The 27,421-nt window shown below is 44.0% G+C and overlaps 1 protein-coding gene across 3 annotated transcripts in view; it reads right to left on the bottom strand.

The window, feature by feature from the left end:
• The window catches only part of ATRN (attractin), a 337,196-nt gene that overhangs the window by 125,448 nt on the left and 184,327 nt on the right, over window positions 1-27,421 (bottom strand). For all 3 annotated transcript variants that reach the window (XM_040335496.1, XM_040335495.1, XM_040335497.1), the window contains exons 22-24: window positions 22,678-22,772; window positions 14,043-14,121; window positions 6,994-7,151 (exon numbers count right to left, since the gene is read on the bottom strand). In XM_040335496.1, coding sequence (XP_040191430.1) covers window positions 6,994-7,151; window positions 14,043-14,121; window positions 22,678-22,772 — 332 coding nt within the window. The remainder of the gene's footprint in view (window positions 1-6,993; window positions 7,152-14,042; window positions 14,122-22,677; window positions 22,773-27,421) is intronic.

Below are 27,421 nucleotides of genomic sequence, written 5' to 3' on the forward strand. Positions count from 1 at the left end.
AGACATGGCACTCAGAGCTTTGGAGAGAGACAAGTAAACAATACAGATATATGTGCCCAGGTCAGATTTTATGAATGGGGTTTATAACCACTTTGAGGTCAAAAACTTATTGCAGAGGATCTCCCCAGCAACCCCCCCCCCTTCTTTATACTTAACTGAGCCCCATCTCGATGGAGCGCTGTGCATGAGAGCACATGCTCTCCGGGGTCTGTCCATCCTCATTGATAGCAGCGGGAGCCATTGGCTCCTGTCCCCATCAATCAAATCCTATGAGGAGGGAGCGGGGTTGAGACCCGCTGTCTACATCAATAGACACAGACAGCTCAGGAGTAAGCGTGCATGAGTTCCCCACATAGAAAGAGGGGGGGTCGAGGCTGCTCTGTGCAAAACCGTTGCAAAGTATAACATGTTTGTTACTTTTCATAACAAAAGGGAAGCTTTACAATCACTTTAAGATAAAGAAGCTCGCAGTAGGTTGCCAAGGTGCCAGCACTTCATGGGATGCTTGTGCTCAATTCGCATAGCCAAGACTACATTCTGGATGGACAAGCAATTGTTTGGCTGCTAAAGCATGGAGCACAATGCAAACAACCAGTTATGTTTTTACCATATTTATCCAACAGGTTTTTTTTCTAGCTGAAGCATTTTTTCCTAATTTTTGAAAAAAAAGCAGATCATAAAAAAGGCAGCTACTGTCCCATAGCTATGATGATCTGGATATCTAGTTAATAGGAATGTGAGAGAGGTGGGGAACGTACAATATTCATCACCATCGGGAAGAGCTGCAGCTGCCTGATCAGAATGACTTGGCATTCAGGCAGAGCAGGGGGACTGAAAGGTGCAGCAGGAATGTGACAGAAACGGCAAGCATTATTTACATTCAAGCTGGTCGTATAACAGAAGTCTGATATCATTTCATAAAAGCATATCTTCTAAAGCCGTAGAAACGGCGCAACATAAAATTAGAAGTCGTGTTTGGCATTCTCTGGGTGTTTTGTTATATCTGTTAATTGAGAAATACCTGTTGACTGTGCTAGAAATCTTGGGGGTTAATAACCTCCTGTGCTTTCTGACCGTTATATTTACACTATTCCCAGATATAAATGGGGACGAAGGACCACCATCCCTCTATTTAAGGGACATTAGGAGAGGGGCGGTGTTCCATAAACCTATCTTGTTTCTGATGTCTTTATACAATAGGGCAGCCCTCAAAAATTCCACTCGCATCTTGCGAGTGGAATTTGAGGGCTGGCGAGGAAGGGCTGCCTGGGAGCGGGGGGCGAGCACCTTCCGGCAGGCAGGGTTGAATCGGAGTCCTCCTCCCAGCGATCACGGAGGGGAAGAGAGAGGAGAGCCGTGAAGGGGAAGAGAGAGGAGAGCGCGGGGAACACAGCGATAACAGCTTTCATTTTAGTTGCTGGTACCGATACACTTCCCCGAGCACTTGTACTCAGGGAAAATGCTCCGATACTTTACCCGATACCCGACTTTCCCTGTATCCTTCTCCAGTTCCCCCATCCGTTCTGCTCTCTCCCTCCATGCCGCTGCCGTTCTTCTCTCCCCCTCCATGCTCCGTGTCCCCCCCCCCCTCTGTGCCGCTGCTGTCCTCCGTTCTGCTCTCCCCCTCGATGCTCCGTGTCCCCCCTCCGCGCTGCTGCTTCCGCCCACCGTGCTCTGTGTCCCCCTTCATATCCTCCTCCACCCCCTCTGTCAGGATGGAGAGCGGCGGTAGGAGCCGCTAAACCCGGCTCCTACCTTTTCCCAATGAACAGAGTCAGTAATCACTGACTCTGTCCATTCGTATAACTGAGCATCGTAAACTGTGTTTACAATGCTTCAGTCTCCTGTCCATTAATTTCCAGTGCAGCTGAGAAAGGGACTGGGGAATCTGTGTCCTTAGTCCCTTTCTTTGTCTCAAAAGGGAGATGTCAGAGGTCTGTTAAGACCCCTGATATCTCACCAAAGCCCCCCAACAGGGCCAAGAAAAAAAAATAGCAATAAATAAAAATTGTAAAAAATAATACATATTAAAATAAAAAACACACTGGCACATCTATCCCCCCCCCCAAAAAAAAGCATTGTAAAAAAACAACAACAAATAGTGAAAAATTAAAATTGTAAAAAAAAAATAAAAAAAAAAGACACATGACATAAAAAAAAAAAAATATCGGTAATCGGTAAAAGTATCGGTACTTAATCGGTCTTAAAAAAGTGGAATCGGGACAACCCTAATATTATATTATATATATATATACACACACACACACACACACACACACACACACACCTTTACAACCCCTTTAATGCTATAGGCATCTTCTCCACTTGCTCAATAGGCAAGAGATCAACGGCAGCAGTAATAGACCTCATAAGGGATTTTGTACAGTCAGACACGGTTTAGCAAAGTAAGGTTACAACCAGAATCAGATGAGGGGTAAAACCCGCCAGCAAGAACAGAGATCTAGTAAGGGCTTCCAGCAGCTTATTGTTTGTATCCTTAAAAAGAAAAAAAAAAAAAGCATTCTCGAATGGCAATAGGTTACTTCCGTACAAGATCCTCACCAAACAGATACAAGCTAATAAGTGCTATGGGGGAGCAAACAGCTTATAAGAATGCTTTCAATCTTTAAAGAGTTAGAAAAGCAGGTGAAAAGAAAATGAGTTTTCAGCTTTTGGAGTTTTAAACAACCTAAAGCTGAAAGGAGCACTGAGGGATGCAACAAGCTGATCCTCTAGTTTCTGAGGGGTGTGCACTGCAACATAACTGAAACGGTCTCCTTTATTATTATTATTCAGGATTTATATAGTGCCAACAGTTTGCGCAGCGCTTTACAATGTAGAAGGGGGACAGTACAAAATACAATAGGAGGGTCCTGCTCATGGACCTTACAATCTAAAGGGAGGGGAAGTTAGTACAAATGGTAATAGCTGTGATGGATGATCTTAAGGAGGTGACTCAAGTACAGTTCTTAGGTGGAGTAGGCTTCCCTCAATAAGTGCGTTTTTTTAGGGATTGCCTAAAGGTGTACAGGGTAGGGGCTGACTGGACATACTGGAGCAGGGAGTTCCAGAGGATGGGAGAGGCTCTGGAGAAGTGCTGGAGGTGAGCATGGGAGGAGGTAAGAAGGGAGCTAGAGAGCAGGAGGTCCTGGGAGGAGCGGAGGGGACGATTTGGGCGATATCTCCAGCTGGAGGCGATGTTGTGAATGGCTTTGTATGTTGTGGTTAGTATTTTGAATAATATACAGTGAGGAAGCCAGTGAAGGGATTGGCAGAGAGGAGCAGCAGTCACGGATCGGTTACAAAGGTGTATTAGTCTGGCAGCAGCATTCATAATAGACTGAAGGGGGATAGCCTGTGTAAAGGGAAGGCCAGTGACGAGAGTTGCAGTAGTCAAGGCGTGAGACAAGCAAAGAGTGAATAAGTAGTTTTGTAGTGTTGTTAGAAAGGGGCGAATTCTGGTAATGTTGCAGAGCTTAACCACTCAAGGACCCCTTCACGCCGATATACGTCGGCAGAATGGCACGGCTGGGCACAATCACGTACCTGTACGTGTCTCTTTAAGCCCAGCCGTGGGGTGGCAACCTCGCGCCCGCACGTTCGTGACCGGTCCTAAGCTCCATAACCGCGAAACCCGATCGCCGCCGGTGTCCCGCGATCGGTCACCGGAGCTGAAGAACGGGGAGAGGGGAGTGTAAACACACCTTCCCTGTTCTTCACTGTGGCAGTGTCATTGATCGTCTGTTCCCTGATATAGGGAAAGACGATAAATGACGTCACACGTCCAGCCCCGCCCCCATACAGTTAGAAACACATATGAGGTCACACTTAACCCCTACAGTGCCCCCTAGTGGTTAACTCGTAAACTGCAATTGTCATTTTCACAGTAAACAATGTATTTTTATAGCACTTTTCCCTGTGAAAATGACAATGGTCCCAAAAATGTGTCAAAAGTGTCCGCCATAATGTCGCCGTCACAAAAAAAAAAAAAAAAAACGCTGATCGCCGCCTTTAGTAGTAAAAAAAAAAATTTTTTTAATAAAAATGCAATAAAACTATCCCCTATTTTGTCAACGCTATAAATTTTGCGCAAAACAATCGATAAACGCTTATTGTGATTTTTTTTTACCAAAAATATGTGGAAGAATACGTATCGGCCTAAACTGAGGGAAAAAACGTTTTTTTATACATATATATTTTTTGGGGATATTTATTATAGCATGCTGCACTGATCCCTGAGAAAGTCTCCCACACCTCCAAATCCATCCAGACTGGCTGATCAGGCATATCCTTTCCTGTATCCAGTCTGATAGAGTTGAAGTTTCTGGCTGTCCCTGCAGGTGCTTACAATTTGTCACACATATTGGGTCTCCTTTTCTCCCCCTATGGTCGAGCTTCTGCCCCGGCGCAGCGTCAGCACCTTGGTGTAGGGCTCTATACTTCTTGCGGTTTGAGCTGTTCTTGGTGTCCTGGTGCCCTTAGGATTGATGATAATATTCTCTCCCCATCCGGGTTGTCAGAGTTGGCCATTTAATTCTGGTCGATTTCAAAACCCCTGAGGAAGCCTAATAAGGCGAAATATATTGGGTGACATCTTAAACTGACCAGTTATCTAAAATTTGGGAACTACAGCGACCCAGATATCCAAGTTCTGACTTAAAGCGGAGGTTCACCCTAAAATAATTATATACCATCCCGTCCAGCATACTTGCGTCGGCTACAGTATGCTTTTTTTTTTTTTGCACTGTATTTACCGTTTAATCCCTCAGTTTCTTTCCAGACTCCCGCGGGAAGTAGGAGTTCCTATGAAGAGGGGGGACATGATTGACGTCCGGCTATGGCGCGTCACACGTTCCGAAAATAGCCGAAATAGGACTCGGCTGTATACGGTGCCTGCACAGTCAGCTCCTAGTCCGTGCGCATGCGCCGTATAGCGCCGTGAAGAGCCGAGAGCTAGTCCGGCTAATTTCGGAACGCGTGACGTGCCATAGCCGGACGTCAATCATGTTCCCCTCTACATAGGAACGCCTACTCCCCGCGGGAGTCTGAAACGAAACTGAAGGATTAAACGGTAAATACAGCTTAAAAAAAAAAAAAAGCATACTGTAGCTGACGCTAGTATGCTGGATGAGATGGTACATAGATGTTTTTTAGGGCAAACCTCCGCTTTAATACAATTGTTTTTAATTGTTGTATCATGTGTTGTACTATCTTCGACCCTGATATTTTAATAAATTATTTAAATTCTAGACATAACAAATAATTGTTTCTATATAGCACCGCCAAATGCCCACTCCTCTTTGTTTTCATCTGTTACCATTTGGGATGAGGTGCGATATGTATGCTTGAGACTAACTGGATCCCCTCCAGTTTTCCAAATATCTATTATAGCAAAAAGTAAAAAATATATTTATTTTTTTTCAAAATTGTCACTCTATTTTTGTTTATAGCGCAAACAATAAAAACCGCAGAGGTGATCAAATACCACCAAAAGAAAGCTCTATTTGTGGGGAAAAAAAGTACGCCATTTTGTTTGGGAGCCACGTCGCACGACCGTGCAATTGTCAGTTAAAGCGACGCAGTGCCGAATCGCAAAAAGGGGCAAGGTCCTTAACCTGCATAATGGTCCAGGTCTTAAGTGGTTAAGGCGCAAAGATGTAGCCAGTGAGTGAATGTGAAGGCTGAAGGAGAGATCAGAGTCTAGGATTACACCCAGCACCTTGGTGTGTGTGTGTGTGTGTGTGTGTGTGGAGGGACCAATGGTTGATCTCCTTTAATGTGGGAGTTAAAGCATTAGACTGTGTGAGTTAACTCTTCACACAAGGATTTCAATGACTAAGAATCAGAGTTTCTGAGGCTGATGGCCTAGAAGCCACTAAAACCACAGGCAAATCACATATATAATCTGCCAGAGTGTGCGAGAGGGAACTTCTAGCCTCTGATCTGAGTCAGTAAAAAACTATGATCTGGGTCCAAGTCTTGCATGACCACAGTAAAAACTCCAAGTAAAAAGGGAGAAGATACAGCCAAGCATGAAAAAGCTAAGAGGATGCTCAATGAGCAGATGGCAAAAGAACCCAGGATGCAGACACTTGTAATGTCGTCAGGAGTGCTGCATTGTGAATGGCTGCAATCAAAGCGACTAGGCCACTGCAGCAATGTAGAAAAAAAAAAGTCCTGGTTGCAAAAGAATAAAAACTATAGGAACAGGTGCTAACTAAAATAGTTGGTCTTTTACCCAGCAGAGCTGCAGAAAAGATGGCCATCCTCCCAGAACAGGGGTCTTCAAAATTTGTAAACAAAGGGCCAGCTTACTGTTTTTCATGCTTTGGGCGGGCCAGTCTATCAGTGTAAATGGAAAATGCCCTGGTGTCAATGGGGGTAAGCAATGCCCTGGTGTCAATGGGGGTAAGCAATGCCCTAATACTGGTGTCAGTGGGAAAAATAGTGTGCCCCAATATTGGTGTCAATGGGAGGTATAGTGCTTCATTGTTGGTGTCAATGGGAGGAATAGTGCTTGATTGTTGGCGTCAATGGGAGGAATAGTGACCCATCATTGGCGTCAATGGGAGGAATAGTGCCCCATCATTGGTGTCAGTGGGAGGAATTGTGCCCCTTTGTTGGTGTCACTGGGGGCAATAGCGCCCCAAGGGCCAGATATAGGCAGGCAGCGGGCAGAATCTGGCATCCATGTCGCATTTTGGAGACCCCTGTCCTAGAACATCAGCACAAAACAGGTAAGCTGAGTAGGAGTTATCCTGGGCTGGGCTACACTTTGTTTACCAGTTTCCAAACCGCCTGTAGATGGCAGTATAACCCAAAGGCTAAAAGACTTCCTGTGTTTGTGTTCTTTCATGGACAAGAAAGAAAAACTAAAACTTTTTAGTGTATTGCAACAAATCAATCTGATCCGCTCCCATAATTTATGTCAACAGAATGTATGACAAAGCTCAAGATAAGGACACCAGTCACAGTTGTCCTTGTTCCTCTTACCTGTATCTTTATCGGCCAGGTGAAGTTACTGACATAAACAAAGAAGGTGATGTTGGGATTGTTGTGGAAGTCAAACTTCTCATTGGAGAAAGTATCTTTAAATTCTTTGATATTCGTCCTGGAGATGATGGGAATCTCCTCACCTGCCTGTGTGCCGGCTGCAAAACAACAAAATATTGAGGCAAAGATAAAGAGACAATTAAATAGAGTACACATTCCTTTTTTTTTATAGAAGGTTTTGGGGAATAAACACAAACTCAGAATAAGCCTAGGTTCACATTGGAGCGATTTGTAATGCAATTCGAGAGATCAAATCGCATGACAAGTCACAGCCTATTGGCGGCAATGGCACTGTTCCTATCGGTGCGACACCGATTTTGCGGTGCCGCACCGATTTCCAAAAGTAGTTCCTGCACCACTTTTGCCGATTTCAGGTGCGACTTAAATAGACATCTGTGTATGAAGCCGCATAGATCAGGGCTTGACAAATCCCGGTCGCCATGGCGACTAGAAATAGCATCCTGGCGACTTGGCTTGGAAGGTGGGCAAAAAAAAAAAAAACATTTTTGTTTTTGTGAAGTCCCCAGCTCTTCCTTGTGTGAGCTGGCACCATCTGGTGGTGGCCGTTGGTATTACAAGTTAAGCATTAAAAGTTAAACAGCAATTCTAATGTCATTTTTCACTATTTTCACTGCCATCTTCTTCCCTCTAATTAGAACCCCCAAACATTATATATGTTTTTTATCCTAACACCCTAGAGAATAAAATGGCGATCGTTGTAATACTTTGTCACGCCGTGTTTGCGCAGCGGTCTTACAAGCACACTTTTTTGGGGAAAAAATTGCACTTTTTTTAATTAAAAAATAAGACAACAGTAAAGTTATGCCCATTTTTTTTTAATATTATGAAAGATAATGTTACGCCGAGTAAATTCATACCCAACATGTCACACTTCAAAATTGCGTCCGCTCATGGAATGCCGACAAACTTTTACCCTTTAAAATCTTCTTAGGCGACGTTTAAAAAAATCTACAGGTTGCATGTTTTGAGTTACAGAGGGGGTCTAGGGCTAGAATTATTGCTCTCGCTTTACCAATCGCGGCGATACCTCACATGTGTGGTTTGAACACTGTTTACATATGCGGGCGCTGCTCACGTATGTGTTCGCTTCTGCGCGCAAGCTCGTCGGGACGGGGTGCGTTTTCTGGCTCCTAACTTTTTTAGCTGGCTTCTAGTTTCCAAGCAAATTTGTCAAACCCTGGCATAGATGTCTATCAAGAAGCACCTGAAATTGCGCTGACCTTGCTACTTTGAAATTGCGCTACTTCATTTCAAAGCAGCATCAATTAAGAGGATCAAACTCCAGGAAGATTTATTCTGCAGTTCAGGGGAAGCAATTGTAAAGTATAAATTCCACTTTCCTCCTTCGTACCCTCCACAAGATCTGTTATAAAACCTTGGCTCTCCCCAATGCTCGCTCACTGCCCATTGGCTTTCAGTCTCTGCACCACTCTGCAGCTTTTGAACTTAGGTAGTCATTCACATATCATAAGGAATGAATGAATACAGAGAAGCCTGCAGAGTGACATTGGAACCTAAAGGGTGCAGTAAGGAAGAATCCATTGGGAAAATTTAAGTCAAAGAACCATTGCTGGCAAGATTGCACTCTCTCTCTTAAAGGTTCATGTGTAACATTGAAAATAATTTAGGGGGGGGGGGGCAGGGATAGATGGAGATTATGGGGGGGATAGATGGGGATATAAGGGTACTATAAGAAATGACCCTATTCCAGAGCATACCGATACCCTTTATCCATTTACATGTGCAGGAATTATCCACCTGTAAATAAGCAGGGCTGCTAGGCTGGAGTAACAAAACCAATATAGAATGCTATCCAGCCCCTGAACCAGAGAAAATCATGTGCACGCAATGGAAATCAGAAAAAAAATTCTTGAGATCGCAGTAGATTCTGGCTGTGCAGCGGACTGATGGAAAATGCACTTGTTTTCATTTCCTCTCCACAGCTGAGTGCGTTACAATTAGAAGCAGATGTGGGCAGCCCTTTACCTGGCACACAGGCCTCTAATAAAGAGCACCTGAATAAACCAAAATTGAACATCTATACCAGGCTAATTATCCCCCTATATTTCGGAAACTAGAACTAGATCTACAGACGTGGGCTCGACACAAACTTTCTTGGACAGGTAGGGTTAACGCAGTCAAAATGACCCTCCTACCAAGGTTACTCTACTTGTTCAGATCTCTACCAATAGCGGTTAAAAAAGACCAACTCAGATCATTACAGAGTAAAATTCTGAAATTCGTTTGGGAGGGCAAAGGTTATAGAGTGGCACAAAATGTCCTTTATGGGCTCAGAACACAAGGAGGTCTTGGACTACCAAATCTGTTTAAATACTACCAAGCTGCCAGACTAGCACAATTTTCTGCTATTTTTGCGGAATGTGAAAAACCAGAATGGATAGATATGGAGGGTTTGGCGATCCCTAATCTTTCAATAGAGAGCCTTTTTTGGTCTCCTCAAAAATCTAGACCCTCAATACTATCCCCCACATTGTCGCAATCTTTTAGACTCTGGGATGGTCTGAGACACCTTCCTTCTTTAGTCTCGGAGACTAGGCCCTTGACAAGGATCTTTCTCAACCCTCAGTTTCCTATAGGGATGGACATTTCAGCTTTCCAATGGTGGCTGGACAAAGGGATCTATAGAATAGGCGACTTTTTGACAGCCACGGGCCCACTTTCACTGGAACATTGTGTGAGGACACTTGACTTACCTCTTTCGGAAAGAGCCCGATACACCCAAATTTTCAACTTCGTGTCACCCCTCTGGTCTGACAATTTCAGGCACGCAACTCTTACTAGTTACGAAAGTTGGTGTAAACAAATGACGGAACACAAGGGGGGAATATCTATAATATATATAGCACTATCTGAGGTTTCCACAAAATTTTCATACATGGAGGCATGGGAGAGAGACCTGCGGATGAACTGGGACCTGAATAGATGGCACAGGGTAGGTTTGAAAACTTTCAAAGGTCTAGTGAATACTTCATTAGCTGAAGCTAACATAAAGGTTCTGATGCGGTGGTACCTGGTTCCCAGTAGGTTGGCTGCTATGTTTCCTACGTCTTCCCCGTTATGCTTTCGCAACTGTCAAACGCATGGCACGATGCTTCACGTCTGGTGGGAGTGCCCTAGAATCAGAGGGTTTTGGAATAGAATCTTCTGCCTTATCAGAAAAGTCACGGGGGTACCGGTGGCGAAATCTCCGCATATCGCTCTGCTAGGCTCTGAAATTCCTCGGGTCTCCAAACCCATACAAAAACTGATAGCTTTCATGCTCATAGGAGCTAAAACCACTTTGGCGGCGGCCTGGAAGCAACCTAGGGTTTCGTTCTTAGCAGCTAAGGGGAAGATTTCATGGATCATGACACAGGAAAAAATGGTCAGCTCTATCTCTAATACAAGGGATATATTTGAGGCTATATGGGAGCCTTGGGCCAGACACGTTGGTGTATCCCTATCGCCGGGTCATGCACCGTCCCCTTCAGGTTCTTAACTGACCTACTGGCAATCAACTCTTTTCTCATTTGTTCTATCTTTCTGTTCTTTTTTTTCTTTTCTTTCTCCCTTTCTCTCTTTATATCCCCTCCTTTTCTGTTATCTTTGGTACAATCTCCTCGTCGAGATGTATGATTTAGTTATTAGACCAGTCTGTTAATAGACAACACTTTCAGGGAAGCGCCCTGGGGGAGGGGGAGAGTTTGGTGGGGAGTGGGAGGTCTTTATATTCACACATCCCGTGGGATGGGACGGGAGGCCTAGCGTTCTTCTCCACACTTCGGGCGGGGTCCTAGGTTATCTAGGGTCACAGAAGTCTCTCATCATTATTAAGTCGTGCTACCCCTTTATCCGACACAGTATGTTCCCTTTATGGGGTGTCGGATGAGACTCTGTACGTTAAGTGTTGATTTGGATCCCCGCCCCTCTTCAGCTCAGTTTACACATAGTTGGGCAGGAGATCTCCTACGGGGATATTGATATTTATTTTTATTACTCTCTCTTTATGGTGCTAGATTAACTTAAGATGTATATTGAAGTTTGGATTGTATCTTCATTATTTATTGATCGCTGATTTTTTTTCAATAGTATGTACTGAGTACTTCTTGATGTACATTGTATTATTTTACTTCTTCATCAATAAAATAAAATATTAAATCGAAAAAGAGCACCTGAATAAATATTCTTCCATTTTACTGAACTTTAAGAGGCCACTGGGTTTACTTAAACTGCACACAATCATTTCCTTAAAGGGGTTGTAAAGGGAAAAAAAATTTTCCCCTAAATAGCTTCCTTTCACCTTAGTGCAGTCCTCCTTCACTTACCTCATCCTTCCATTTTGTTTTAAATGTCCTTATTTCTTCTGAGAAATCCTCACTTCCTGTTCTTCTGTCTGTAACTCCACACAGTAATGCAAGGTTTTCTCCCTGGTGTGGAGAAAGCCTCTTGAGGGGGGAGGGGACGAGCAGGAAAGTCAGGACACTCTCTACTTTGCAGATAGAGAAAGGAGCTGTGTGTTAGTGGGCGTCCTCCTGACTATCCTGCTCGCCCCCTCAAGAGGCTTTCTCCACACCAGAGAGAAAGCCTTGCATTACTGTGTGGAGTTACAGACAGAAGAACAGGAAGTGAGGATTTCTCAGGAGAAATAAGGACATTTAAAACAAAATGGAAGTATGAGGTAAGTGAAGGAGGACTGCACGAAGGTAAAGGGAGCCATTTAGGGAAAAAATAACTTTCCTTTACAACCCCTTTAAAGGACAGTTCTATTCAAAGGCTGAAAAATCTAATTTGCACACAGACCTTAACAGACTCCATATGACACCTATGAAAGTTCAACAATAATTCTAACGCCACAACAAGAAAAAAAAAAAAAGTATTTTAGATGGCCTTTCATTTGCTGTTTAACCACTTTCCTTCAGGGCACTTTCACCCCCTTCCTGCCCATGCCATTTTTCAGCGCCGTCACACTTTGAATGACAATTGCGCAGTTATGCAACATTGTACCCAAATGACATTTTTATAATTTTCTTCCACAAATAGAGCTTTCTTTTTGGTGGTATTTGATCACCTCTGTGGTTTTTATTTCTTGTGCTATAAACAAAAGAAGAGGGACAAGTTTGAAAAAAACTAAAAAAAAACTAAATTGTTTACTTTTTGCTTTAAATATCCATTTTTAATTTATTTATTTTTAAACATTTGTTTTTCCTCAGTTTAGGCCGATATGTATTCTTGTACATATTTTTGTTAAAAAAAAAAAAAAAATTATCGCAATAAGCGTATATTGATTGGTTTGCGCAAAAGTTATAGTGTCTACAGAATAGGGGATAGATTTATAGCATTTTTATTTTTTACTAGTAATGGCGGCGATCAGTGATTTTTATCGTGACTGCGATGTTGCGGCGGACACATCGGACACTTTTGACCCATTTTTGGGACCACATTTATACAGCGATCCCTGCTATAAAAATGCATTGATTACTGTATAAATGTGACTGGCAGGGAAGGGGTTAACACTAGGGGGCGATCAAGGGGTTATTGTGTTCCCTAGGGAGCGATTCTTACTGTGGGGGGAGGGGACCGATGGTTGTCCCTATGTACAAGGAAAACACCATCGGTCTCCTCGCCCTGACAGGACGTGGATCTGTGCGTTTACTCCGGAGCCGCGGGTTGCAGACACCTGGGCTAGGTTCATATGTGTGCGGCTCTGCGGGCCAAGTTTTGACCAGGCACGGCAGCCCATTCATTTGTCTCCTAAAATACAGAGAAAACGTCCCTGCAGTATTTCAGAAATCGCAGTCCGCACAGGAACTGCAAAGTGCAGTACAGTACTGCCATTAATGCTAGTGGCACCCAGCATGCATGCGGGGTGCCACTAGAATTAATGGCACCCACATGCCACTCCTGCGTTTTTATGTGTAGGTGTGGCTGCAGGAACAGGTGCATTCCCACAGCGGTAATCACCCACACAGATGTGAACCTAGCCCAAGACTCCAGAACCCAAGCAACCCCCGACAGGTCATGTGCTCAGATTTCCCTTCATTTTGCACGGGTGATCCTTGGACCAGTACTTACAGAAAATGTTCTCATTGAGGAAGATCCTGAAAATATGACATGCTAGTGTTAGGCTACGTTTATATGCATTTCTTCCACTCTGAAAATCGTTTCGCTGTTGACCGCTTTTCAGGGGCATTTGACAGGCGGTGAGGAGACCATACATTTTAACCCTATAAATGCCACACCGCTGCACTGCAACTCTGCACATTACACACAGTTGAGCTGCCCCGTTCGCTTGAACTGTACCCACCACCAAGGGAACATAGGGCATGTACAACTCCATCGGCCTGCCTGTTCTCACAGCTCCCCGCATTTCTTAAGCCTGGTGCACACGGGCCTAAAGTCGGGTGGCATCGGCTGGTTCAATAGAAACCGGCAGACATCCAGCCGTGTGTACTGGAGAAGGTTCATTTGGCTTCTGCCGAAGGGGCATGATCAAAAATGGTTTGCCAGTTGGCTCCACTGACCGGAGTTTTCTGGTGGGGGGGACGACAACGACACAATAGAACAGGGGTGACGTTGTACTAACATTGCATAGTTAGTACATGGGCTGTTTTTCTTTCGTTCAGCCCTGCTGGATTACTTACCTCAAGAGTATATAAGCATTTTTTTATTATTATTATTTTTTAAGATAACTAAAAACAAAGTGAGAAACACTGGCGTAACATTCAAATCTAAATCACCGCTGTTTCCTTTGAGGCCTTTAACACATGAAACCACAAGATTTGGTCTGGTTACCAACAGACCTTTCCCTGCTTTGATCTTGCATGAGCATGGAATAAGCAAAGAATACATACTTTGTAAAGGTGTCAGGTATTGGAAAGAGTTGTATTATGAAATTTCATTAGCCCTTTTCTTGCATTTTCATTATTCTTTACTGACACCTCCCATTATTAAAGTATGAGTTTTATTACCTGCAAAGCTTGTTGCCCAAGTGATATTCAGGTTAAAGTTCTTCGAAGCATTAATAAACATGTCCAGGTCTCGGTTTTGCTGTTGGTAAACAAAGGAAATAACCAGGTTATATAAACGGCATTGATTTCACAACTGTTTAATACAAAACACCTAGGAAAGCAACAGGTATCCCCTTACTGGGGGTCTGTATTAAGTAAAAGTCAACTTTTCAAAAAGCGAACCAATCTCTCCAAAAATTCCCCCACCAACTTACAGAGACAGCAAAATGTCTAGGAGTTAAAGTGGTAGTATACTTTGTACTACCACTTTTACCTACAGGTAAGCCTATAATAAGGCTTACCTGTAGGTATAAAGAATATCTCCTAAACCTGTACGGTTTAGGAATATTCCCCCTGGCAATGCGCCGCTGACTGCAGCGGCGCATGCGCAGCGGGGATCCTCGGCTAAAGGCCCAGCAGCCGCCGGACCTTGCCAGCAAGAAGTCTCCCGCGGGCATGCGCGGGAGTGACGACATCGCCGCTCCAGCCACTCACAGCGCTGGAGCAGCGATACGCGGAAGACACACCGAGGCAAGATGACATCTCCCTCGGCGTGGACCAGGTAAGTTCCCTACACCTTGTTCCAAGGTAAGTATTTCATAATGAGCTAGTATGCGGTGCATACTATTATGGCTTTTGCCTTTCAGGTAGGTTAAAAAAAAAAAAAAAAAAAAAAAAAAAAAAACAGGGTTTACTACCGCTTTAAATATTATATTTAAACACTTCTGTTGAAAAAAAAATATATAGTCCCCTATGGGTGATCTATGTGCATTGCAAGCATTTTGAACTCTTGTTAGGCTGGGTTCACACTACGGTTTTCCCGTCCGTCAGCCGCATACGATTTATATGAAAAACCGTATGCGGCTGAAACGGACGGGAACGTATGGAACCGCACATATGTGCGTTTTCCATTGACGTTAATGTTAAAGGAAAACGTATGCGTTTGCCATACTGTTTTAAACCGTGGTTGAACACGGTTTTGCGTACGTTTAAAAAACGTTTTGCCAGCAAATCGTACGCACCCGGATGCATCTGAGTGCATACGATTTGCAATGCATTGTCTATCTATACGTTTTCCCGTCCGGGCCCGTACGGGAAAACCGTAGTGTGAACCCAGCCTTATTCTGAAGAAAAATCTGTTTGTCTGTGTCCATGTGCAAAGTGAATGTGAATAGGAGCGATTTTATAATTATAATTTAGCTGCTGCACCTTCAGGTGTCTAATGAGGAAAGTGGCTGGGCCTGCATCCCTTTAGACATGATTTAACTGTGGCAGTATCTCACCAAAAATGAAATGCAGGGGATATTTAAAATCTGCCTTTTTTCTAATGCAGTGTTTTGCATGTAATAGACTTCGACTTCAATGGACCCGTATCCACTGGAGCGGCTAACCTTTTAAAGCACGAGGGCCACTTAAGCGATTTGGTAACCGGTCGTGGGCCACAATGAGCGGAGGAGGAGGATGGCAGGTCCGTGTCCGCTTTGCATATGCAGAGAAAATACTGACACAGGCCACTAAACTTTTTTTTAGCCGATCGGATTGGAGGTAGGACACAAGTGGGTTTACATCTCCTTAGAGGTGAATGGAGGGTCCAATTGGGTCAGACTAACAGTGTGAAAGGGGCCCAAAGCTGCTTTTTACACTGATGCACTTCGGTTTACCCACACCGCAACGCAGTGTACCTTTGGCTTTCCTGCACTTTGGCAAACTTCTATTATATTCTGCAGGATTGGTGCACCTTCAGAAAGCTCACAAAACTCCCAGGTAATAACAGAAGTCTATGGCTCAGTGCAGGTAACCCGCAGGTGATCTGCTCTGCACCTGTTGATCAGTTTAAAAGCAGCCCAGTAACCACTTCAGAACAGATATGCCCATATATACACTGTGATTTTATTAATAAACTGACCTTAAAGCGGGAGTTCACCCATTTAAAAAAAATAAAAAAATCTCCCCTTAGCTTCCTGCTCGTTCGGTCTAGGGGAATCGGCTATTTATATTAAAATATGTGCAGTACTTACCCGTTTTCGAGCTGCATCTTCTTCCGTCGCTTCCGGGTATGGGTCTTCGGGAGCCGGCGTTCCTTCTTGATTGACAGTCTTCCGAAAGGCTTCCGACGGTCGCATCCATCGCGTCACTCGTAGCCGAAAGAAGCCGAACGTCGGTGCGGGTCTATACTGCGCCTGCGCACCGACGTTCGGCTTCTTTCGGAAAATCGTGACGCGATGGATGCGACCGTCGGAAGCCTCTCGGAAACCTGTCAATCAAGAAGGAACGCCCATTCCCGAAGCCCATACCCGGAAGCGACGGAGAGGATGCGTCTCGTAAACGGGTAAGTACTGCACATATTTTAAAATAAATAACCGATTCCCCTAGTAATAACGAGCAGGAATCTAAGGGGGAAAAGTGCCCTCTAAGGGTGAACCCCCGCTTTAAATAACAGTATTCTATTCTATTCCATACCAGAGCAGGAGGTCGCGGGCCAAATCAGAGGGCTTCACGGGCCATATGTGGCCACTAGTTGGGCACCCCTGCGCATCAAAAAACGCAAGTACTGTGTTTTTACCGCGATTTGCATCTTTTTTTTTACATTCACTGTATATAGCTGGTTGCTAAGGAGCGGGACGGGAAGCCGGCTGACTCGTCCTTAACAACAGATGAGTCATCAGCTGTCAGCAGGCTTGCCGTTTACAGTTGAATGTAAAAAAAAAAAAAAAAAAAAAAAAAAATCGGGAAAAGAAAATGTGTGGGGTAATTTCCTACTATGTATAGTTTCTTAAATGTTTAAAATACATGTGCATTTCATATGAATATTATGTAGTCTTCCATGCAGCTGGTGGTGCTCTAGGCTGATTTTCCTTTTTGCTATCCATAGCATGCAAAAGAGTGTGAAGAGAAAGACAAAACCAGTCAACAAGCCAGTCTCTGCATAGCCCACAGTTCTCTGGGAACCCTTTATCGTGTATTAAATCGGGAGAACCCTAAAGGGGAAGTTCAGCTTTATGTACTCCTCCCTCCTCCTCTAGCACATTTGGACCATTAATGTTTAATTGGTGTAGCGGGTACCTAGTTTTGATAGATACCCACTTCTGCTCGGATCCCTTAGACCAGGGGTATTCAAACTGCAGGCCAGGGGCTGAATTCTTCCCTTTGCTTGCCTTTATCAGGCCCTTGGGGCACAATTCCTCCCACTGACACCAATGATGGGGTACTATCCCTTCCACTGACACAAACGATGGCGCACTACTCCTCCCACTAAAACCAACAATGATTAACTATTCCCCCAACTAATACCAATAATGGGGCACTATTCCTTCCACTAATTCCAACAATGGTAAACTATTCTTGCAATTAATACCAATGATGGGTCACTATTCCTCCCACTTACACCAGAGACGGGAAACTACTCCTTCCACTCACACCAATTATGGGGCAATATTTCTCCCCCATGTACCAAGAATGGGCACTATTCCTCCCAAAAAAACTAACAATGGGGTACCATTCCTCTCACTGACACCAGAGACAGGGAATTAATTCTCCCACCGACATCAATAATGTAATGTAAGCCTGGGCATTTTCTACTCCCACTGGTCAGAGTCCGGCCACCCTAACATTTGAAATGTAATAAACTGACCCATGATTTTGGAAGTTTGGATACCCATGCCTTAAGTAAACCCAACTGAAGTTTGGCCCCCCCACCTCCTCTTTGCCCACATCCTTCTGGGACAGGTCACAGATCCCAGAAAGCTGAAAGACCATTTACAAAGCATAGTGCGGCTCACGCATGCGCAGTGGGAAGCCACAATAAGTCACAGCAGTAAACATGCTAATGCCGGGTATCCAAAGACCAGCCCCAGCGAAGACCACACTGGATCCCTAGACAAGTGTCTCTTTAGAAAAAAACTACTATAGCTGCTGTTTTTTGATAAGGTAAAGATACTCCAAGTATGAAGTTCAAGAGTGCGGACTTCACTGGCTGCATATCTGTCTCAAGTCTATCATTGACCGAATCCGATGTGACAGCCACGCAACGAACATCAATAACCAGGCAATACGGTAGCTCCCATATTTATCTAATAACAGGTTTCTCCTAAAGAGGCACTGTCACAAAATACCTGTGTGAGAAGCCGTAAAGTGCATGTAAACCTGGATTCATGAAATTTGACCTAAGCACATATATCTGTAGTGTTTTCTTATCTCTCCCCAAAGCCCTGAGTCCTGTGTCTTTCTGCAGTTTCGTTGCTCTGTTTTCTGCATGATAACTGCTGACAAGTTCTCTGTTAATGGAGATGAAACTAGCTTGTGTAGAGGGAGGTTATTAGGGATTGGCTCAGGTGTGTTAGCAACTCCATGTGCCCATGCTCGCCAGGAAGCCGACACTCCGCAGCGCTAATCACAGGTAGTGAGACATTTCCCGATCTATGCAGCCACAGATCAGGAAATGTCTCACTGCCTGTGATTAGCGCTGTGGCGTGTCAGCTTTGTGGCGGGCATGGGCACATGGAGTTGCTAACACACCTGAGCCCAGACCCGTGCTTAGGTGCTATAGATTAGCAGAGAGCTTGACGTGTCACAGCACAGCTCTGCAAGTCTCTGCCTATGTGGAGGGGGGGGTGCCTTTCCTCCAATCAGCTGTTTGGCTGTATGCCAATAAGCCACTTCCAGTGCTGAACAGGAAGAGAAAATCTAACACAGTGTGCACTTTCTAAAGAATATTTAAAGGGAAAAACAGCAGATATACATGTAAAACCTATGTAGGGAGATTTGTTTCATCTCTGTGTATCATCTGAGGCTGTTCACTTCACTGGATATATGTGAGGGTTTATAGCCACTTTACTTTAATGATAAGCTGCTATTTTGCAACTTACAGCTTCTGGGTTCACGCATGACATGCGAGTGTGACCAAGACTCAATGGAGCCGGGGCAGCCGTGGTCCAGTTTGAAAAATGGTCCACTTCAGGTGCGAATTCAGGTAAAAAGTCAGACCTTTATCGCACCTGAACCAGTAAACAATACATACTTCATATTCCCATTGCACGAGTTCCTGGTATAAGCTCTCAAAATTAGGGTGCTGCAGCAACAACTAGCTAGATACTGGTTTAAGCATACCTCCCAACAAGCACGGATTCTGCGGGATTATCCCGCACTGACTGCATATTCCCGCAGTCCCGCAAAAGGGTTAAATTTCCCGCACTGAGAGGATCCAAGCTCCCCCCCCTCCCCCGCTCAGTACTGTAGGAGGAGGGCGGAGCTGAATCGGCAGTACTGCTGGAGTAGGCGGGTGGAGCTGAATGGCAGCCGGAGCTGATTGACAGCCGTACTATAGGAGGAGGTGGGCGGAGCTGAATGGCAGCTGTCATATCGGAGGAGGCGGACAGAGCTGACTGGCAGCCATACTATTGGATGAGGCGGGCGTAGAGCTGAATGTACTGACTGCGGCGGAGGCGGACAGAGCTGAACGGCAGCCGTACTATTGGATGAGGCGGGCGTAGAGCTAAATGTACTGACTGCGGCGCGTCGACGACTGCTGAGGGAGGAGACATTCTGTGCAAAGGTGAGAGGCATCCACTTCGACCCCCCCACCCGCTCAACAACTTCAACCCCCCCCCGCAGTGGACTTTTTAAGTGTTGGGAGGTATGGTTTAAGGGCTCTTTCACACGGAGCGGATCCGTAATTGATCCGTTAGCCCGTTTGGCTCAGCGGGGATTCCTCCGTAAATCCCCGCTGAGCTGTTGGCGGACAGGGCGGTCCCCGCACACTGTGCAGAGACCGCCCTGTCTCTCCTCCGCTCTCCCCTATGGGGAATCGGATGAATACGGACCGTGTGTCCGTATTCATCCGATCCTTTCCGCCGGACGGAAGAAAAATAGGGTTTTCTTCCGTCCGCAAAAGCGGATCTTTGCGGACGTGGATGGTTGCGGACGTTAGCGGATGCATCATCCGCTAACGTCTGCAATCCCATAGGGATACATTACAAGTCTGTAAACGGACTTGTAATAAATGGACCGTTTGTCCGTATGTGTGAAAGGGCCCTAAGTCACAATGTAGATATTTGCCAGCACTCCAAATGAGTAGTTTATTGCATGATCACAACACAAGAAAGATGCAACGTTTCGGAGTCATGCAGGAACCCTTCGTCAGGCATGTGATGACCTTTGTTGTGATCATGCAATAAACTACCTGTTTGGAAGCCACTTCGTGCCAATCCTTGGTGTGCTGGCAAATATCTACTTTGAACCAGTAAACAGACACGTACCGGACCCCAGACACGAACCCGCAGCCACATACGTGTGAACCCAGCTTCATACTAGTTTTTGTGTAGTGATAATCTTGCAGTCACAGAATGGCAGCAGGCATCCAACACAATTATGATGCTTCATAAAAGATTCCCTTTACCAGAGAACTTTTATGAGCAGCCCAAAGCAAGGCCATTGGAGATCATCACACGTTCAGACTGTACTCTGCCATTCAGTAGAGCGGCCCGCACTGTGATTTATTCTGGTGCACCGGCGGCTTCCCAGCAGTTATTATTAGAAGCAGATTGCAGGCTGCACAATCTGCACTTACACTGTGAGAATAAAAAGGCTGAACTGAGAATGACAGACGCCAGCACAATGCAAGATAATACACGGCGCTCCTTTATAGCAAGATCGACAAGCGGTTACCACAATTCAGATAAACAGCTTTAACAATCTGGGCACAAAGCTTTAGAATGGAAATATGATTTTTAAAAAAAGATTGATTCTATAAGGGTTCTCCCACTATATAAGGGAAAGTATCTGATCAGCGATCCTTGCCTGACTGCCACCAGCTTCAAAGAAGCCGACATGGAACAAGCAAGTAGATCAGAAAGGGCAGAACGTCTAATCTGGTTTAAGCCTTTAGCCATTTTTGCACACATGTTTAAACATTAAGTTTAGCCCTGAAGATTACTTCAAACCCACAAACACATTTTATGAAAGCAGACACGCTGGACAATAAAACAGTACGAGTAGTTCCAGTTTTTTTTGTTATGTCACATATTTGCTAAACAGTTTATGAAGCAAAAAATGGCAGTCATAATTAAAGTTACGTAAATTAACGATTAATTCCTCGATAAATCGTAAAAAATTTTGACTGATCAAAATGATTTTCCCCGTACATGCGCAGGAGTGACGTCACGCGACTCCGGACAATAGCAAAGCCGTAGCCTACGGCCCTGGAAGGAAGAGGGGTTGAAGATGGATGTGATTAGACAGTGGGGACAGTGCTGACATTGCAGGCTTCTTCTGCAGGTAAGTGGCACATAATGGGCTAGAATGCAATGCATACTAGCCCATTATTCTTTAACTTTGCAGGGAAGAACAAGTAAAGCCCAATCGGGGTTCCTCTTTAACCACTTAGGACCCAGACCATTATGCAGGTAAAGGACTTGTCACATACTAGCTCATTATGCCTTTGTCTTGCAGGGTTTTTTTTTGTTTGTTTTTTCAGGGTTTACAACCACTTCCAGCTGCCCACAGTTGAAATAGCTGCAGCCAGACTTAGTGGAGGGATTTTCTGCAGCATATTTGGCAAGTACAGAATAACAGTATATATAAAATAATATGCAAAGTGGTTGGAGGGAAGCTTCAGAATGGCAAAGATGCTTTTATTACAAATTATGTGAGAAGACTGCAGTTCCTCTTTAACTCATCAGCGTTGATTTATTAAAACTGGAGCGTGCAAAATTTGGAGCAGCTGTGCATGGTATCCAGTTTCTAACTTCAGCTTCTGGCCGTGACGTCACCCGCGTCCTTTCAACTGCCACTCGCGGCTGTTTGCTAGTTTTATTGCGATCCACTATAACGGCTACCTGTCCCCTGGCGGACTCCCCCACCCTTGTATTCACTCGGATCGGATTGTGGCCTGTGGTGGACTTTTTTGTTTTAAATTTTTTTGCTTTTACATTTTGGAATAATAAACAGTCTACACTTAGACTGTGTTTTACTTTTATTCCACATCTGACCCCACCATCTGTCTGTGTACCACGCTGCTGGACTCATCTGCATCATCCCCCTCATGGTGAGAACAAGCTGATTTGACCACTTGTTATGCAAATGGTCCATCCCATCTGGTAAGGAAGCACTTCTTTTGTTGGTGGAGGATATATCACTTTTGTTTGAAGATTTGCTGCATCACTGGGTGTCATTAGTATTTTCTTATTCATGGACTTTATTGCGCTGCACTTATATTTATTTTTAACTTCAGCTTGTTTAAGCCTTTACAAAAACAAAAAATAATGAAACCTGAAAGCTGATTTTGCACTCTCCAGTTTTAGTAAATCCCCCTTACAGTGTGTGCCTGAACCTTCTGCAAATGGTAGAATTCCTGGAATTCAGCATCAACTATTTCTACAACTTTTCTTGGGAGGATAGAGGGGAAGTGATTAAATCCCAAAGGCACTCGCAGTCTAAATTGGTCAACACCGTCCTAAACATATATGTATTTATAATCAAGTCAATTTTGGTAAAAACCTAATATTGCACACGAGAGTCAATCACACACACACACACCAGAGTGATTCATTCAACTCATGATCAAACCTCCAGTACATTTATAACTACTATTAAGACTCACCTCTTCAGGAGTGGCCACAAAGTTAATTGCTGTGTAGTATTTATCATCTTCCTGAGAGAGGCTGAAGGTGAACTGGTAGTCTATAAGCAACGTGTCTGTGTGAGGAAATTAGATTTAGGATGATTAATAGGCACAACCAGGCTGATCTGTAAAAACTGAGCCACAGGAAAATAATGCTGTTGCTCATTTCAACAAATTAGAGGGAAAGAAAGAAAAACTAATCAAGAAGAGCAACAAGACAAAAAAAAAGAGGGAGTCTTATGTATGAAGGGTCCTAAGAACACCTAAATTAGGACTCCCTATAAACTCCACCCCTTGCATCATATAATTGTTTTAACAAGAATGTCAGAATGTATTAGAACTAGCATGCCAACTTATTTGTCAAGACCAACAAGAGAAAGGGGAGATCTTATTCTTTTCTAGCAAGTTTCAGGTTATAGTGAGTCTTGTGAGGAGTCTCAGCATCCCCTCCATTCCCCTTTTCTCCTGTTGACTTGAGTCACAAAATGCTCAGTTTTGTCCAAAAATAGAATTTTTGTACTCACCGTAAAATCCATTTCTCTTGAAGGGCTGTAAACTGTGATCATTATTATTTCTCTTCCGTTCATAGACGGACACAGCCTTCTTTGACATTAGGGTTATGCTTCTTCCTACCAGGAGATCTCCTGGTAGGAAGAAGCATAACCCTAATGTCAAAGAAGGTTGTGTCCGTCTATGAACGGAAGAGAAATAATAATGATCACAGTTTACAGCCCTTCAATAAGACAGTATATACTCGAGTATAAGTCGACTTGAATATAAGCCGAGGCACATCATTTTACCACAAAAAAAATGGGAAAACTTATTGACTCGAGTGCATGCCTCACTGTATCCATGTGCATGCCTCACTGTGTCCATGTCCATGCCTCACTGAGCCCGTGCCTCCCTGTGCTCGTGTGCATGCCTCACTGTGCCCATTACTAGACTTACGTTTAACATGGGAGTATATAGAAGGGGTGCCCGGCTATGAAAAATCGGTGCTCCCCGGCCGTAGGCCCTCCAGAAAACAAACTTTGCACACTTGTAGAGGAGAAATGGGGCTACATGTGTGCCAAGATCCGGGTTCAGGGAACCTACAACCGGCCAGTACCGGGTACGGAGAAATTACCATTTAACATAGGAGTCTATGGAAGGGGTGCCCCGGCTTTGAAAAAAAAAAAAAAAAAAAAATCGGTGTTCGCCGGCCGTAGGACCCCTGGACAACAAACTTTGCACAATTGTAGAGGAAGAGTGGGGCTACATGGGGTCCAGGGGACCTACAGCCGGTCAGGTACCGGGTCCCCAAAGTTCGGGAGATCAGGCGCAAAAAGGTGAATCGAATATAAGCCGAGGGGGGCATTTTCATCACAAAAAAAAATGTGCTGAAAAACTTGGCTTATACTCGCGTGTATACGGTATATTATAGTAATTATAGCAATATGGTATGATTGTATTTTGATTTCATCCCAAACACTTAGACTCCATGCACTCTGGATGCTAAAATAATGCTATAAAAGAGTCAGTAGCTTTGCAGGGAGCCTTTCGACATTTTTTACCATTTTTGCAATAGCGTTTATTAGCCTTTTTTTTCTTCATTTTATTTCAATGGATCAAAAATGCTAAAAACGCTGGCGAGACACGTTTTTGGGTATTTATCGGCGTTTGGCGTTTTTTTTTTTTTTTTTTGGTAAAAACGCGGCACTTTGAACGCGATTTTCAGGCGTTCAGAAAAAAGCCCATAAACTCCACTGCTCATTAAAGCTGAAAAACGTCCATGTGTGCAGTGTGCATGGAGCTTAAGGAGTTTAGGGGCTGTTTTCTGAACGCCCTCGCTTTCAGGAGTCGTCTTTCTGACCACAAAAACCGCCATATGCTGATAAACTTTGATAAACTTCGATAAATGCTCAAAAAACGTGGCTCATTAGCGTATAACGTTTTTGATCTAGAGAGAATTTATTTATTTTTTTACGTTAACACGAAAAAACGCTAATGCCGCGTACACACAATCATTTTCCGGCATGAAAAAAAAATGAAGTTTTTCCATCATTAAAAACGACGTTGCCCACACACCATCGTTTTTAAAAAATTATGAACAAAGCGCGGTGACGTACAACACGTACAATGGCACTCTAAAGGGGAAGTTCTATTCGCCTTTGGGCTGCTTTAGCGGATTCCTTGTTAGTAAAAGACGATTTGCGCTTTTTTGTCTGTTACAGCGTGATGAATGTGCTTACTCCATTATGAAAGGTAGTTTTATCAGAACGAGCGCTCCTGTCTCATAACTTGCTTCCGAGCATGCGCGGGTTTAAAACGTCGTTTTAGCCCACACATGATCATTTTTTACAACCCGAAAAACGACATTGTTTAAAACGACGTTAACAAATGCAGCATGTTCGAATAGTTTTTTTTGTCATTTTTCAGAACCTGAAAAACTATGTGAAGCCCACACATGATCATTTTAAATGACGTTTTTAAAAACAACGTTTTTTTTTCATGCCGAAAAATGATCGTGTGTACGCGGCATAATAGATGCTATTGCAAAAATGTTAAACGTTGAAAGACTCACTGCAAAGCTGCTGGCATTTTCATAGCATTATTTTAGCGTCCAGTGTGCATGGAGCTTCGTCTAAGGCTGCTTTCACATTGGGCAGCGGAGGTGTGGTGCGCTATTTTTAGCGTCGCTATACCGTCGTATTTACTGCGATATTCGGGCGCTAGCGGTGAGGTTTTAACCCCCGCTAGCGGCCGAAAAAGGGTTAATACCGCCCGCGGGCGGTATTACCGTGGTTTACCATTGATTTCAATGGGAAGGCGCGGTATAGGAGCGGTAAACACCCCGCTCCTATACCGCTCCAAAGATGCGGCTAGCAGGACTTTTGGGGCGGTCCTGCTACCGCACCGCTTCAGTGTGAAAGCCTTCGGGCTTTCACATTGAAGCTTGCCGGGCAAGATTTATTCATGCGGTATAGCAGCGCTATTTTTAGCGCTGACCCCCCTTAATAACGCCTCAATGTGAAAGGGGCCTTATACCGCATTGGCCTTTTATTACTGCAGCAAGTGAGAACTTTAACGGACAGCCGTTTACTGGCCTTCTTCATGCTTTATAAAGTTTGCATCTTTGAGTTAACCAGTAAAGGGTATCATCTAAAAAAGACAAACTTTCTACAGTTTGTTTTCATGTGATGCAAACTCCAATTCAGCCCACAGGTGGCGCTGTTGCAATTCAGGACTTTTTTTTTATGCTAGCAAACCTTTTTAAGACATGAAAGTAAAAAACAGGGTTAAGCAAGTCAGTCACATCGGAAAACCTTTAACATTGCATCCCTGTGTCCTTGAAGCCCAGCAAAACACAGAGAGAGAAGCATGTACATCCTAAAGACCCAACACTGAAACACAAGCAAATAACTTGGTATACACAATGGAGTGTAGGGAGGAATGCAAAGAACTGTACATAAATGACAAAACCTCTCTACAAAGGAATGGCCCAGCATAGGAAAACAAATGACGCAAGATAAAGAGATGACAGTTTCTACACCTTAATCACCGACCTCTAAGATTTTACTCCCTTCATGGCCAGGGCATTTTTTGTGCTCTGTGCTACTTTAACTGACAATTGCACAGTCATGCAGCACTGTACACAAATTAAATTTACATCATTTTTTTCACACAAATAAAGCTTTCTTTTGGCAATATTTGGTAAAAAAAAAAAAAAAAAAAAGAGCGAAGATTTTGATAATACTTTCTGTTATAAAAAACATATCCAATAAAATCTAATTTCTCCAATAATTTAGGACAAAGTGTATTCTGCTATATGTCTTAAGTGCTGGCATTGATCAGGGGCTGATCCTGCCAACACTGCATTTTTGGGGACACTAGTATTGTCCTGATCAAGATACTAATCTGTACAGACATTATGCTAGTAATGACGGTGATCAGCAACTTATAGTGGGACTGTGATAGTGTGGTGGGTATCCTGGCACTAACAAACACTGGCTGGGAAGGACATTAATGTCGCTAGTGACACTAATACAGTGATATCAAGGTACAGATGGTGTATACTAATGGCACGGATTGGGTGACAGGGGTAATCAGGAGGGCAAGCAAGGGGTAAACTTTGTGCTGCTTTTAGTTACTGATCCGGTTCGATTTCTCCCCTTGCTTTCAGGTCTTAACAGCAGGGAGAAAACCAGCCAGAGTCTGTGCTTACAGAGATTAGTGATTGGCCACAGCCGATCAACAGGTGCACAGCCATAATTACAAACTTGTGCTGCATCCAATCATGACACAGGCTGGTAGGGAGCACGCGGATGTGTGCCCGAAAACCATGACATATGGGTACATTGCGGTGCCTGCCTGTGCAGCCCGCCTGTAGTAAATGAACTGTGAGTGGGCGGCGGGCCGTAAAGTAAAAGTGACATTCGTTTGAGGACAGTGAGGTGCACATTTTGGACAGAAAGGACAACAGGTTCCCAAGAGGGGTGAAAGAAGCCATCCATGTCAAACTTCCCTAAACAGGGATGGGGTCTATCAACACCATCAGCTTTACATTTAATTGGGTTTTTACCCCAGCAGTTTCACAACAAATCCCTCCTTTAGCCTAGTAAAAACCTAAGGCTTCATGTACATATATAGCCTACTTTGACTGCCGGCCGCAAGAAAACACAAAACGTCTGCTAAAATCACAAGTGTACATGGACACATGCTTTTATGGAGTTGAGTTTAGGAG

The sequence above is a fragment of the Rana temporaria genome, chromosome 1 (assembly GCF_905171775.1).
Source record: "Rana temporaria chromosome 1, aRanTem1.1, whole genome shotgun sequence".
In the NCBI taxonomy this organism is placed as follows: domain Eukaryota; kingdom Metazoa; phylum Chordata; class Amphibia; order Anura; family Ranidae; genus Rana; species Rana temporaria.